This window comes from Cyprinus carpio, chromosome B14 (assembly GCF_018340385.1).
Source record: "Cyprinus carpio isolate SPL01 chromosome B14, ASM1834038v1, whole genome shotgun sequence".
Classification (NCBI taxonomy): domain Eukaryota; kingdom Metazoa; phylum Chordata; class Actinopteri; order Cypriniformes; family Cyprinidae; genus Cyprinus; species Cyprinus carpio.
The window spans coordinates 7,495,245-7,512,033 of NC_056610.1; the positions used below are offsets into that span (position 1 = coordinate 7,495,245).

General features: G+C 35.2%; 1 protein-coding gene across 7 annotated transcripts in view; it reads right to left on the reverse strand.

Annotated features, from left to right (window-relative positions):
- The window catches only part of spock1 (SPARC (osteonectin), cwcv and kazal like domains proteoglycan 1), a 221,201-nt gene that overhangs the window by 43,647 nt on the left and 160,765 nt on the right, over positions 1–16,789 (reverse strand). For all 7 annotated transcript variants that reach the window (XM_042737922.1, XM_042737921.1, XM_042737917.1 and 4 more), the window contains 2 exons: positions 9,748–9,862; positions 4,395–4,527 (listed from right to left, as the gene is read on the reverse strand). In XM_042737922.1, coding sequence (XP_042593856.1) covers positions 4,395–4,527; positions 9,748–9,862 — 248 coding nt within the window. The remainder of the gene's footprint in view (positions 1–4,394; positions 4,528–9,747; positions 9,863–16,789) is intronic.

Below are 16,789 nucleotides of genomic sequence, written 5' to 3' on the forward strand. Positions count from 1 at the left end.
CAGGATCTGTTCCTGTCAAAATTTCATTTGTTTCCGGTTTTGGTTTTCATTCCTTGAACCGGTTCAGAGCCCTGGTTTTGAATATTGTCTAGTCTTTTTGTTGAGCCAAGTTTTTAGAGGTTAAACTGAGGTTTGACCACACTTTCTCCCAAGTCAACAGATAAATTAAGGTCAGATAATTCCAGATTCCAAACAGATTTAACAGAAAAAAGGCATTGTAATGTGATCAACAATTCCACCACACACTGAGGAAACAGATGGTCGACCAGAAGATGGCGCAATCCAATCCCGCACAAAATGAGATCTTCTTAAAGTAACTCTATATGCCAAACCACCCGAGTGCGCAATCCTTTTAAAATTCAAATCAAATAAAGATATTAATGTCTATTGTATAAAATAAAAATAGCACAGACAAAAGAACGACAAACAACTTTGAACAAGAACCAAAGCGGACCACACATTACCGAGAATATAGGTCTGCCTAAGAAAAAAAAAAACAGCTAAAATATTTGAATAAGTGATCCACACCAGCGCAAAACCTGTCCCCAAAAAGCCCAGTGTCAAGAACTAGTAAACCAACATTCTCTCCATTAGCTCCAGAAAAAAAGATTTCAAAGCATATCAGTCACTAGACAAGATTGCAGGATAAAAGATCACAGCAGAAACTTAAGTGTCCATGTCCACCTTGTTATTCTCCTCTCCTGGGCAGTTAAGATGCTTCTTCTGTGGCAGTGAGCCGATAAAATCCTCCGCTTTCTGAGAAGAGTCGAACATCAACTGCTCACTGTTGTGCTGCAGTTCAATCATTACCGGATAGATGAGAAACAGCCGCAGACCCAGTGCTGTCATCCTCCTAAGCATTGGGTTGAGGTTCCTTCTCCTGGTAGACGTGGCTGGACTGAATTCAGGAAAAAACAGCAGCATGACATTATCCTGCATATATTTCACCAGGTATGCCTGCCGTGCACCCTTCGGGATTGGCAATCTGTCTTGCCATCTCAGCACCCAAAAGATAAGAGTACGCGGCCGCTCTGAGTTACTTTTTCTTCCGTCATACATCCAATGAGCCCGCTCAATCTCAATATTGTGTCCTTTCAGTGCAGGAATCCCCTTGGAAGGATTATCTCTGAGAAATCTGGCTGCATCGGAGCATTCCACCGCCTCTGGCAACCCCACCAGTCGCACATTATTTCTCCTGCTCCTATCCTCCATGTTTGTCACTTTATCAGTAAGTTGTTCTAACTGTTTTTTTTTACGTTCGTGACTGTTCTCCTATCCTCACATGCAGCTGCTTGAATGGAATCGACTCGGTCATGTATCTGTTTCGCCGCGATGGCTAGCTTTTCAGCTTTTGCTTTTAGCTCTTTTACAGAATTGTTGGTCACTAGTATGTCCATATGTAGGTCACGCAATACCGGGGTCAGTACAGAGTCCATCGCATCTCTTACTGTCAAGGCCACCACCGAATCCAAAGTACTTTGCTGCTCTTTAAGTGCTGGCTTGATACCGTTAGCAATGGCACCGTCGAGATCTCCTTTAGTGATGGTGGAATCTTTGAATTTTTCTTTATTGGCGATTGCTCACTCAGTCTTTTATGACTGTCCTTCACCATTGAAGTACTCATGATGGAGTAGATAGAAAGGATTGTAGATCAGGATTGTAGAATATTTGACAAAGTGAGCAGAGCGAAAGACTCTGTGTGCACCGCCGTTAAAGGGTCACATGATCTCCCACTCAGTGTTTTTTTGAATCCCATTAAATAATATCCCCTTTCTCAAATCAAGCCGTTTTCAGCTTCTTGGCTGTGTGACGTCACACAGACCCAGGCCCCTCCCATGATTGTTGATTGACACTGGCGTTTTACCTTAGACCCATTCTGAGTGAGCTGTCATCAGTCTGCCATTGTTTCGACGGAGCAGAAGTAGACAAGAATGTCTCCTAAGAAATTGAGATGTTTTGTTGTTGGATGTAATAATGAACACAGCAGTTGTCATTTACTCTTGTCATCTGAGCCGCAAAAGATGCAGTGGATTAATTTTAATTCTGAAGGGAATAAGCCCCCCATCTACCTAAATACGTCTATGTTCGCGTGAATCATTCGTGATCCAGCCTCATCTACAGAAAAAGTGAGTACAAGGTTCTTTTATGAATCTTTGCAAATCGCCTTTCCTAATAACATGCTAGTTAGTAAGTTCAGCAGCTAAATGTGGCTAAAGTAAACAGTCTCATGAAAATGGGTCGTCACCCCATGGAAGGGAGGGATGGGGTGAGCAGAGCTCATTAGCATTTAAAGAAACATGCACTGAAACAGGTTGCTGTGTACAGGGCTGTTTTTGGCAAGATAAAAAGGGTGTTGTGTACACTACCATTGAGAAATTTGAACCAAAGTATATTATAGACTTTTCATTAAGACCCTAAACCTCAAACTCATCTAAGGTTGAGGGCTGGAACAGAGAAAATATCCCCTTCTGCTAAAAAAAATCCACACACACACACACACACACACACACACAAAAAAAAAAAAAAAAAAGCCAAAGATAGGCGGAAGATTGTTTATTTGAATTCTGGTGCTCTCTTGTGATGCATGCTGTGACGCACCTGTCATCTGATGAGGCATAACTTAGCGATTGGCTTTTTGCACAAATAATACTTTCTTTTTTTTATTTTTCAACATTTTTCATATATATGTGTATGTGTGTTTTGTGGGGAATGTGGCTGTATCTGCATGATTACCATCTGTTTGAGTGCAAATCAGCATGTTATTACTGCGTAATCACAGCTATCGATGTGAATGTCATCTATATGAATAGAGTGTGATTACTGACCTTATGGCACATCTGTATGATTACCATCTCTATAACTGGCCATTAGCACGTCAGCACGTGGTAATTGACTATATGAGCATCTATCAGTGTAAATACTGTATTTCTAGCAATCTTAGGATGTACTATAATTGGCATACAAAGTTAATTCTTTTTTATTTTTCTTATTCATTTTTGTTACTTAAATTATTCTTATTGTTTTTTTTTCTAGTGCTCAAATAAATCACTTATATGATGTCTAAGATTCTGTCTATTGTTTTATAATTGAGGAACTATGCATTGGTACATTTAATGACTAAAATAGTTTGTAGAACCCTTCAATACATTTGGCAAATATTTTTCCTCAGTGGGGGGGGGGGTGCATGTGACTTTCAACCCATTACTTTTCTAGATTGCTCAGGACGGATTTCATGTATTTTTATATGAAATAAAGACACCAAAATTGTGTGTGTATCACACTGAACTAAGGAACTGTTGCAATTTTCAGTTATGTAGGGCATTTTCATCTGTGAGTCCCATAATATGGGGTGTTGGCTAACAGGTTAAAAACTTTTTCTTGCCAAAACAGAGATAAACAGACAGCATTGTGCCTAATATAACTCACTCAATACTAGCATCTTGTTTGTTGAATTGTTGAAAATCAATTAATTTGCGATCAGGCTGGCATTCAGGAAAGCAACACTCTTGTTATAGTTAGACATTACTTAACTATCATGACTTACATGTTAAAAAAAAAATTTCTTACAGGGCATTTTTGCCCCCATATCTTGAATTATATTGTTATTTGATAGCCTTCATGTGGCACTGAAAAATTATCATGATGTGTTTGTTTGTTTGTGTTTTTTTTTTTGCAAAGTTACAAAATGTCAACTCGCACATCATTAAAACAACAGTTAGGACATTAGTAGCTGCATGATAAATATCGCACACTCCTCGCTTACTTTCTCCATGCAAAGCTGTCCAGTGCGTCACAGTGTCGTTTTATGTTGCACACATTTACCACAGCCACGAGTTGTGATTAAACATACCTGTCGGCATTCAGATTACAAATCCTTTCTTTCCATTTCTCCTTAAATATTCTGTCCGCCCTTCCAGGTCAAAATTTCTTCTTTTGGACATGTTTAAAATCACCAGAAAATTGCCACACAAGCATCAGTAACAACGCAGCAATCATCATGTTATCCTCGTGCTGCTCGAGATTCTGGCACCACTTTAAAACACGCATGTTAGGTGTCCTGACTCCCGAGGCGTAACATTAACGTAAATAAATTAGCAATTTGTTCCGCTTTAAATTCAAAATGAATTATTGTAGCGAATACACTTTATTTAATTTTCAAAATTATGATTAATTTATTATTTTATATTATTGTTTAAATCATCCCACGGGCCAGATTGGACACCTATGTGGTCCATATTTAGCCTGCAGGCCGTATGTTTGATACCCCTGCCCTAAAGAATCATATCAACTTGTAGAAAATGGGCATCCGATGACCCCTTTAAAGTAAACTAAACTTATTGGTAAGTCATGGGATCAGCCCTTTAACTCAATGTAAACAGTGATGAATATCTCACCTTTGAGGAGTATGTGTGTCCGTCTGAGCCGCACACCAAGCTGGAGTGAACTACAGGACATGCCCTACATTTCCCATGGTTCACAGCTCCCATCCAACGCTTATGTGGGGGATTTCCTTTCCTGGGTTTAATGCTACAAAGAGAACGAGAGAAAATTAGTGGGCAATGTCAGAAATATAGGCACTTTTTTTTGTTTTGGCTTTTGTTGGGCCCTATGATTTCTGTAATGTTGAAAACGTGGATGGCATCGTGGAATCCAGGCAAAGACTGAGCATCACGGAATTTGGCAAATTTGTATTTATATATATATATATAACATCATCAAAAAGACTGAGCATCACGGATACTATATATCTGTGATATATTAACATGTATATATATATATATAACATCATCAAATCATGATGTGGACTAGCTTCTGTGAATATTAAAATGCAAAAAGACAGCAATGAATATGAAATCAGCATGTTCTGAATGAGAAATATATTACTAGTGTATAGTAGGATGTACTTCTCAGTTTCTGGGTGTTAAACTTGTTATTGAGCACCTGATCACAGTAAGACTACGATTTATGTAATGTATATTATAAAAATAGAGCAATTAAATGTCTTTTAAATTATATTTGACACATCATCTGATTCAATAAGTGGCCAAATTAAAGATTTATCTTGTGTAGCATGATAACTGATCTGATTACCCTGCAAAACTAACCTGCCGTCCTGTATTCCCTACAGTTAGTAGCTCATCAATTAGCGTACCAAGCTAGTTCTGATTACCTGCAGCCTTGTGCCAATGGCCCAGTCAAGATATGAGCGACAATGCAAACAGCTAATACTTGAATCCGAAAGGGATTTTAGAAGGAGATGAAATCTTACACAACACCGGCTGATCAGATATCACACACATACTGGGGATAAGAAAGTGACAAAAGATGTCTGTAATGTCACTTCTGTTCACACTCAAAATGTCAATATCTCATAGAAAGCGTGAAGTGTGATCATCTGACAGTGATAAACAAACATGATCTCTGTCTGTATCTCATGGCTGACAGAAACACTTTAACAGATCAGTGACAATATCAGAGATTTGATAAACGGCTGTATGTTTGTGACACTTTTTGAAAGAAGACTCACCAAGGCTGCATTTATATGATCAGAAATATAGCAAAAACAGCAATACTGTGAAATATTTTTACAATTTAAAGTAACTGTTTTCTATGTGACTATGTTGTTAAATGTAATTTCTTCCTTCAGTGCTAAGCTGAATTTTCAGCATCATTACTCCATTCTTAAGTGTCACATGATCCTTCAGAAATCATTCACATAATCATCACACATAAACATATTTTTGTGGAAACACTGTGATACATTTTATTTTTCAGAATTATGTGTCAAATGGAAAGTTCAAAAGAACAGCATTTATTTGAAACCGTATAAATGTCTTTAATGCCAATTTTTATCAATTTAATGCAGCCTTGATGAATAAGGGTATTCAGGAAAAATTAAAAAATCTAATCTAAATTATACATATAAAATCACTTTTGTCTCCCATTTTGGTGTTTGCATCAAATGAAATTTAAAAAAGGGATTTAATATACATAGAAAGCAAAGTAAAATTTCTACTTTAATGTCTCAAATAACATGTGAAAACAAAATGTCAAAATATGGATGAAATAGTGTTCCATTATCATTCAGTGTGACATATATTTACGTAAAATTAAACAACATATTCTGAGCTGTACTTATTAAAATATATCAACGTAAAAGTGATCATACTAAAGTTTATATAGTTGAATTTTATGATAGTCACTACTTTTTTGCTCTGAAAAAATAAACAGGACATATTCTAATGTACAGGGGTTAAAAAATAAAAAAATAAAAAAATAAACAAAGCTGTATTAGACGCTTATTGTGTCATCTTTGACCCATTACAAATTTTATTTATCATATACAGTATGAAGGAGTTCATTATATATAATCTGAGTTTTCTCATATAACCTTGAAAGACATTACGTTGTGCTAATGACTAGCTGAATTTCCTCACTTATTACACAAGTGCTTACCACATAAATAAGCAGACATGAATTATTAATTCCAGTTGAAATTATTTTATTACGTGAGGGGAAGAGTGCGTGGAGTGACATGACTGGAAACTCGCACAGCTCTTTAGGAAATCATTTGAGGGGGACAATGGTCAATTTAGCAGCTACAGTTTAGCATCATTATACAAAAATATTGGCGGGCTGAATGATGTGGGTGACCAATCACAGCTGCGTAATGAGCTCAACTCACTGCCAGCCCTTCTGAAGCTGCCCGTCTGCCACATTCAAAGACATTACTGAGTGAGAATGAGCAGAATCTGTCTCTGGTCCCTATGAAGTCCTCATCTTGAGCCGCCGCTTTTACAGTCTATATATGTTGAACTGCTGGATAATGCAGCGGGATACAGTCTAATGGATTATATTACAGCACATTACCGTGCATTATATTATGAGTCTGTGATTCACACTTCATTGTGTTATATTGAAGTATACTTGTAATATCAGCTAAGCACTGAGGAAATTACACTGCTGTGATGAATCTGTTCTCAAATCAGTCTTACCGAGGAAATATTCTATCCATATATGAGAATAAGTCTTCATAATTACACTTCAGTTGAATTTAACCCTTTAAATATTATCAGTAACAGTTAATAAAATAGACAAATTTAATGAAATGAAACAGAAATTGGGAAAAAAATAAAAATGATTACATAGGGCCTTAATAATAATAACAATAATAATAATAATAATAATAATAATAATAATAATAAATTGTAACAAATTGTTGTTAAAATGTTGTTTTCTAAATTTAATTGATTAGATATGCTAGTTTACTATTACAAATTTAATTAAACCAGGAAAAGTTATATATATAAAACATGGAATTTGGGAAAAAATCTAAATGGAATTCAAAGGGCCTCAAACATGTCATTTTTATTAAACTTTTAATAGATTGTTGTTAAATCATATTGGTTCCATTATTTTAATTAATTATATGTTTTTTGGTTACTAAAATTTAATTTTTCCATTGAAAATTCCAGAAGAAAAAAATAAATAAAATGACGAGAAAGAGAAAGCAAGCGCACCAAATAATTAAATATGAAAAAAAAAAAAAAAAAAAATGTATTTGGAAATTTAACTGCTGTATTTAATCTTGTCCCAAATCAGTCTTACTGAGGCAATAGAGTATTTATACAACCAGTATGAGTATCTCTTCATGATTACAGTTTAGTTGAATTTAACAGAATTTTCATTCTAAAACCTAGTGAGCTGACTATCTAGACAGTTCCCGGTACAAAGCTGTATCAAAAAGTAAGCAACAATATCATCCTTATTGTTTTTTCTGGATAATACCTTGTTTTGAGCAAGAACTACAGTAGCATCACATGTTACTTAAACTGCTACAAATCAGGCACTTATGAGGGTTCGTTTCAGTTAGGATTCTGCCTAAGTAGTGTACTAAGTTTTGGAAAAGAGCCAAGTCACGCATAAAAACTGCATCCAGAGAAATAGAACAAGTTTTAGACATGAAGTGCTTGTTTATTGAACGTTCTTTGACACTAGCAACATCAGCTACTTTTCACAGCATATGTAGATCCATTTGCCAGATTTTCCCCAATAATTAGTGCAGAAACTGTGGAAAAAGTGTGCAGATTCCATGCGGATCTACTTATGATTTCTTATCGTGTTACTTTGTTGTGCTTAATCTAGCAGCGCTCTTCATACATTCAGCTACACCTCGTGCTGGTCATTAATGATGGCTTGACCAATGCAGCATTATCACCTGCTAGCTGTGTGCTTGGCTTTCTAATCGGATCAGCGTGCTGTTATTTCTCAGGCAGACATGATATTTGCCATGCCAGCATGCACTTTGTGTTTGAATATGCAAGGGGGCGGTAGTAATTTAGGTTGGTAAACTCTTGGACCTGCTCAAATGGCCATTACACAATTAATATTTGTTTGTCCGGACATGAGGGGGGCGGAGTCAAGAGCCCGGAATGACATTCCCTCAGTGTTCCGCTGTCGCTATGACGACAACTCACAATAGACAGCGACAGAATGTTAATGTGAGTCTGGAGAAGCAGAGATACCTCAGAGCCCGATTAAACAAAGGGACACATGGATTTATTGATTTGGTGTTTGTTTGTTATTTGTGTTATGGGTTATCTGCTGAAGGTTTGCTAGAAGCACCAGGGAATAGTAGATAATAGGTTCTTAAGTTTTTTTGTTTTTTTGGTTGTTAGTTGCTGGTGACTAGTGAGTAAGAGATTAGAAGAAGAAGACAAACTGGGATCTGGGGGAAAAAAACTGAGAAAAAAGAAGAAGAAGAAACTCAATAAATAAAATAAAATTAATAATTTGATTAAAATAAATTAAAATAACTGAAATAAATATTATTTGAATAATTTTAAAATGAATGCATTTCTGAATATATTCAATTAATAAATAAATATTTTAAATAAAAAACTTAACACTAAGAAAAAAAAAACTTAGCACTGTGCTCTATAGTATATTATATGGTGATACTATAGAAACTAAATATTTTTTATAATATTTTACACATTTACAATATTATTTTTACAGTATAAATTTTGTATTTATGAATAAATATATGGCTTGTATGAAATGAAATAAAATAAAATAAAAATTAATTAGATTTTATAATAATAATTTTATTAAAATAAATGAAAAAAAAAAATCTATAATCATTCATTTAAATAAAAATAAAGAAAATACTAACACTACAGTCCTAGAGTGAATAGGGGGAAATAATGCAATATATTAGAAACTAAATATTTTCCAAATAATATTTTACACATATTAGGATATTTTTTATAATGAATTAAAATATGGCTGCCTTTTAAATTTTAGGATGGGGTTCCACGCATAAGTAAGAATATATAAAAAACATAACTAAATAAATAATTTAATTAAAATAATTTAAACAATTATAAGAATTAATGAATGAATAAATTAAAATGTATTTAAATATAAACAAATACACCTAACCTTTTTTCTACTAATTAAATTTTTAATTATTTTAAATAATATTTTGCACATATTTATAGCACTATTTTTTTATTTATTTTTTACAGCATAAATTAGGTCTTTATACATTAAAAAAAGGCAGACTTTCACATTTTAGCATGGGGGTCTCTTGCATGTGGATGATTAAACATGGTGGTCTGTGGCATCTAAAATATTGAAAACCCCTGCCCTAGCAACCACTCCGTAAACTAATCAGCATTTGCCTTGACAAACGTTTCTTTTCTAGCTGATTCTTCCTTCCTGACATGCGACTGTGGGTCTTACCTGTGCTGTGCTGGTTTATGATTGGCGCAGATGGCGGTCTGGAAGTCATGGCTCACACACACTTTGTGAGGAGGGCAGTGAACCTTCAGACATGGGTCTTTAGTGCTGTCCAGCCCTGAAAGACAGAGAAAGTCTTCATTTACTATGAGAAACTAGAGCCTCCAGCTCATCTGATCTCTGATCTGTGTTTACGTCTCTCTCAAACACAAACACAATCTCTCATCTTCTATATTCATGTTCTTTTGTTTCGCTTTTACTTTCCAGGAAAGAAAGTCAGAGCAGATTCAGTCAGATGGCATGAAAGAAAGCGAGAGAATCTGATGGAGGAGAGGAGAGCTTTACTCTGGCAAACACACAGGAGAAACAATGCAGCAGCCTTCTGGCAAACGCTTTATCATCTCACACACACACAGCGCCGACTTTGAGCAATAGCTCAGTGTAAACACTTCCTGACAAATGGAGGAAGAGGAGAAACACTGTCTCGCGCTCTGCCATCTCTTCCTCTCGTGCAGGTAATGCAGCTCCTCCAGCAGGAAGTAGGAGGGTGAGGAGGCATAGCGCGTGTGTGGAGATCATTACAAGAACTCATGAGACATTCATCTCCATCAGGAAACATTAAACACACACCTTTCCTCAGCCATATATTACAGTGCAAATTCAGTTTCAAGCATCAGACATATAGAACTAACATTTAGTGTGTGTAAGAGAGCTGAAACACACAGGTGGGTTTAACAGAGGTCAAACACTCCATCACTCCCTCTGACCTTCACATGTCTGTGTGTGTGTGTGTTCATCGGGGAAGTTTGATGCCAACCTGCTGTTCGTCTGGAGCGCAGCCATGCCAACTGGCCTTCAATACACACACACACACACACACATGGTCGATTTACAGCTATGATCACTGCTGTCAACAAAATAAATACCTCTTATTTAAAGGAACCGTTCATTAATATGAAACATCTGTCATCTTTTATTTCCCCTCATGTTGTGCTAAACCTGTGTTTTTCCTTCACAAAAAAAAGGTTACAATGATAAAACAAGAAGGCAGAGATACAACAAAACCACAGTAGGATGACACAATGAATGGGTATGATACAGTGAAACAATGATACAGCAAAACTGTGTCAAACAAATAAAACGAAACAATAATACAACAAAACAGTACAAACTGCTACAGTTACCAAAGTATGCCAAATTGCTACAGTAAAACAAGAAAAAAGCAATACAATGAAACAACAGAACACTAATTGTTGTATACTTGTTTTCCTATAATGAAACAATGAAACATAACAATACAATGAAACAACAAAATGAAACAATAAAGCAATGGACCAATAACAAAATGAAACAAAGAAACAAATGATGAAACAAAACAATACAATGAAACAACGGGCACACTGATGCAACAAAGACACAACAAAATAATACAACAAATCAACATAACACAACAATGAAGCAAAACATTACAATGAATCAACATAATGACACAACAGAACTACTTAAAATACTACAAAGAGACAACAATACAGTGAAACAATGAAAACAAAACAATGAAAAAACAAAAGAAATCATAAAACACAATGAAATGATATGACAGAATGAAACAATTATACAGTGAAACAATGAAACAACAAACTAATTCATAAAACACAATGAAACGATATGACAGAATTAAACAATAATACAGTGAAACAAAACTATACAATGAAAAGGAACATTGATGCAAAAAAGACACAATAATTCATGCTACAATGAAAATAATGCTACAATGAAACAAAACATTGCAATAAATCAACATAACAATGACACAACAAATTATAACGGAACGTTAATACAACATATTGATTACTGTATCACTGTTTTGCTGTAATGGAACAATAAGATAACGAAACAATGAAACAAAATGATACCATGAAAACAAAATGAAACAACAGGACACTGATGCAGAAAACGCAATAAAGAAACAACACAATGATACAACAAATCAACATAATACTGATACTATAAAATGATACAGTGAAACACAACACAATACACTGAAAGCAGACAGTGACTACAGTCAAGATTTTAAAAATGACATAAAAGCATCATAAAATCCATCCATATGACCTGTGTTTATTACTCCAAGAGCCAGATTAACTAAACAAGGCAAGTCAGTGCAAGAGTGCAATAAAAATAATGTAAAAAATGGCGCAGATACCAGTAAATTGAATGCCGCAAACCATAGTAAATCATCTGCTCCCATAAATTTTGCGTCTGAAAGAGACACTCTACAAATAGCATATGCAATAAGGTCAGCTGCAAAAATGACTGTGTCCAGGCCATTTCAGGTTAAATTTTTCACTGTGCGTCATTAGTAAGTTTTGATTTTTTTTTTTGTGTTATTAGTAGGTTTTGAAATTTTTTTTTTTTTGTAAAAGTGTCTTCTGAAGTCAAATAATAGTTTTGTGTTAGATACAGACCCATATTTAACATATTATTTGTTGAACCTTTCCACCCACACAGCAGCTCTCAAATATCATTTGTGCTTTTGTACATTCGAATACATTTCATTAAGTCAAGAGATCTGTGAGAACCAAAATTGTTTGACATCACTTACATCCAACCTGGGTCCAATGCCATATTTGAATATGCAAATGCAGCGATTAATGATTTAAAGTTCAGTCTGTTCCTCAAATAAAGCATCATATGACTCTAGAAGAATAGTGCGCATACAGTAGTAAGTCATATCAACTACTTGTAGGAGTCAATTTGTTTGCATGGAAAAGAACAATCCAGACATTTTTCCACTGTATAAACGCACACGCCTCATTCTCAAACACCTGTTCTAATACCTTCTCTTATTTTAGTGCATCTTCCTCTGGTTTTCTTTCTGTCTTCTGCTGTCAATGTTTTGCGAGGGAGTGTGTGTTTTTGTGTGTTTAGAGATGTACATGCCTTATTAATGAAGTTCAGGCCTCTCTCAACCCTGTGATGGATGGAATGATTTGATATTTTCCTACATATATGATTCAGCTGGTGAGGGCGAGAGAGACAGAAGGAAACGAGAGATGAGGTGCTGGGAGCGTGTCTAAGGGGAAGTGAGGACACCCTTAACCAGCGGACAGACACACATATACACAGATTGCATGATGACTTTCACAGCATACAGTGGTGGGATTCTGTCTGAAGGACATTTTGCTTTTGTGTTTTATTTATTTATTTTTTCCTTAACTGAGTGTGTGTAGTTAGCAGAGGGTTTAATGAGGTGAATCTCACAGATGCATGTAAGTAAGGTATATATTTGTAAAAATGTATTTACATTTATTATAATAAATAATGGGGGCTGGGACCTTATATATATATATATATATATATATATATATATATATATATATATATATATATATATATATATATATATATATAATCTATATATATATGTATATATGAAGAGTTTGGTTCCAAAAACCAATAAATCCATTTTGATTAATTTGAGTAAAAATGTGTTTTCTTTACCAAGAAAATGGCAAGATGAAAACCACTATTTTCTGTTTCAAACTTTCACATAGCATCTTTAGGTTATAATAGCACTAAAAAAAACAAATCCAGATTTTGATTTTCAAAGATTAATATAAAATTGTATAATTTATTTCCAAAATTGAATTAATTCATTGAGTTTTTTTTTTTTTTTTTTTTTGTTTAGTTTATTTGGGTTTTTTTTTATATTTTTTATTTTTCATAATGAAACTGCTGAAAATACACAACATAGTAAGTTGATCCACATCTGACAGCCTCTGAACTTGGTCAATACTAATCTTATATACAGACACTGGACTAAAAATACATTCAATCAGTCATCGCTCCCAAAATGAATTCAGCGGGCCATCTTTTTAATGCTATAAATTAATTAGGCCTACAACAATAAAATAAAATTTCATTATGAACATACATGAACAACAATATCACATTAAACCACAGATTCCAAATTCCAAAATGACATTTTCCTCACATTCAACTTCCAAAAGTGCTTTCATCTTTGCCATGTTACATTCATTTAGTTGACTAGTGCTATATGCTGTATAAACAAAAACATTAATGGCATTAATAAAAACACTTACACTGACAAGCTTTGCAATATTGTGTTCATAATCGGATGCGACTTATCTATCTGCGATTATGAATGCGATATTGCATAACTTGTCAGTGATGTACGGCTCTGTGTATTAAATGCCGCTCCATCTGAAAGGTGCGATGGAGATTTATCACAGAACCGGCTTTACTGACAAGATGCGTATGACAATCACACGCGATTTATCATGTAGCCCTAAGTTTGTTTGTTGATCACAAAGTAAAAAAGTAGATGAGGAAAACTAGGATAGTGTATTCAAAGCGCCGCCATTACTGTCTAGAGTGGGTGGAATGGTGTGCTGTGATTGGTTGTTACTGTTTACAGTGCGTGGAATGGTGGACTGTGATTGGTTGAGCAGATATATCGAGTGGGTTGGTCGCCAGAGAAAGGAGACTGGCGTTTCCAAGTCGTGGTGTTAGCTAAAAAGAGCTTCAGAAACATGACCTAATAACTCGGCGGATATCGTATTTTGCATAAAAATAACAACGGAATCACTCACACCATCACACTTCGAATAGCGACCAGCTCTCTATATACGGTTCCCCTGCCTTTGTATGTGATTTTCAACACTATATTGATTTTGGGGGAAACCCAATTTTTTTTTTAAATGCCGTTTATCGCGTTTTGTATATATAGTTTGTGTGAATTGTAGGGTCTTTCCAAAGACTACTGTTGTTTTTATAATGACCAAACAATATTTTCTGTTCCGTAACCCTAAACCTTCCCCCTTACAGAAATCCTGCTTGCATTATTACACTTTCGGATAAACTTCTTTTACTATTATTATTTTTTTTAAAACAAGTACACAGACACACAGACACACATACATAATTATATATAATTATGTATATATAGATGCATCTATATATAGGTGCATCTCAGAAAATTTGAATATTGTGAAAAAGTTAATTATTTTGATAACTTGTTTAAAAAAGTGAAACTTTCATATATTCTAGATTCATTACATGTAAAGTAAAACATTTCAAAAGATTGTTTTTTTGTTTTGTGTTTTTAATTTTGATGATTAGAGCTTACTGCTCATGAAAGTCAAAAATCCAGTATCTCAAAATATTAGAATATTTACATTTGAGTTTTATTAAATGACCATCCCTACAGTATAAATTCCGGTATCTCTTGTTCTTTGAAACCACAATAATGGGGAAGACTGCTGACTGGAGAAGACGAGCATTGACACCCTCTACAAAGAGGGTAAGTCACAGAAGGTCATTACTGAAAGGGCTGGCTGTTCACAGATTGCTGTATCAAAGCATATTAAATGCAAAGTTGACTGAAAGGAAGAAATTGGGTAAGATAACTGCACAAGTAACAGGGATGACCGCATGCTTGAGAATACTGTCAAGCAAAGCAGATTCAAACAATTGGTAGAGCTTCATGAGGAATGGACTGAAGCTGGAGTCAGTGCATCAAGAGTCACCATGTTCAGACGTCTTCAGGAAAAATTTGGAAATCAAGGGAGTCTGGAGGAAGACTGTAGAGGCACAGAATCCCAGCTGCTTGAAGTCCTGTGTGAAGTTTCTTAAGTCAGTGATGATTTGGGTGCTGTGAAGTCTGCTGGTGTTGATCCATTGTGTTTTATCAAGTCCAAAGTCAATGCTGCCGTCTACCAGGAGATTTTGGAGTACTTTATGCTTCCATCTGCTGAAAAGCTTTATGGAGATGCTGATTTCCTTTTCCGGCAGGACTTTAGCACCTGCCCACAGACCATTATATGTAGCACATTACTGTGCAAAATGAAGGAACCACAAATTCTAAACAATCTGAAATTAAGTCTCTTAGACTGTGATCGGACCTGTGACAGAGGAGTTTGTCTCAATTATATTTAGATTTGGAGAAAACTGAGTATAAAAACTGATATCAAGTCACTCAAAATCTGTCAGAAATCCCTGAAGCCGTTTCTCTCAGTCTCTGTAGTTACTGCACTTTGCATTTGCAGTTCAGTGCGTGCGTACAAGAATACGTCCAATGTAATAAATCAAACAAAATAGCACAAAAATTGAGTACTGATCTCATGAGGTGAGCGGATGTATAAGGTGTGTAAATATACAGGTACACATGTACAGCACAGTGATGCATTTCTCTTGTTACTAGTCTACAGTGTATTCTTTCATTTTGTTCAGTCCTCTTTCTATTACAACAGAAAACAGGTCATTCATATTCAGAGACGAACCCCAAACACCCTCACTGCAGGGTACGAACCTGTGTGTCGAAGAGGGAATGAAAATAAGAAAGTGTGATAGATCCCGACTGATAAATGTAAGATGAGAGCGAGAGAGAGAGAGGGGGGGTGGGGGATATTTGCCTCTTCACACTTTTCAATTCCAGGCCTGAATGAACAAATTCAGCTCCTGTTTAACCAAGCAGTCAATTCTAATCGACAAACAGTGCACGACATACATACTTCAGCCATATACTGCACAATATATATTTCAAATTGCACACTGTTTATTAAATATAGTACGTGTAATTATATGTTGCAATAATGATATCCGTTTCAAACAGCAGTTCAATACACTGAATGTTTAAATTAATAGTTCACCCAAAACAGAACATTTGCTGAAAATGTCCTCACCCTCAGGCCATCCAGGATATAGATGAGTTTGTTTTCTCATCAGGACAGATTTGGAGAAATGTAGCATTATATCACTTGCTCACCAATGGTTCCTCTGCAGTGAATGGGTGCCGTCAGAATGAAAGAACAAACAGCTGATAAAAACATCACTACATTCCACTCCAGTCCATCAATTAACGTCTTGTGAAGCAAAAACCGTGTGTTTGTAAGAAACAAAATCCATTATCAAGACGTTTTTAACTTCAAACGGTTGCTTCTGCCTTAAAATAATTCGAAATAATGCTTCCTCCTGTGGAAAAAAAAAAAAAAAAATTCTGGTCTCCTCTCACATCGAAATCCAC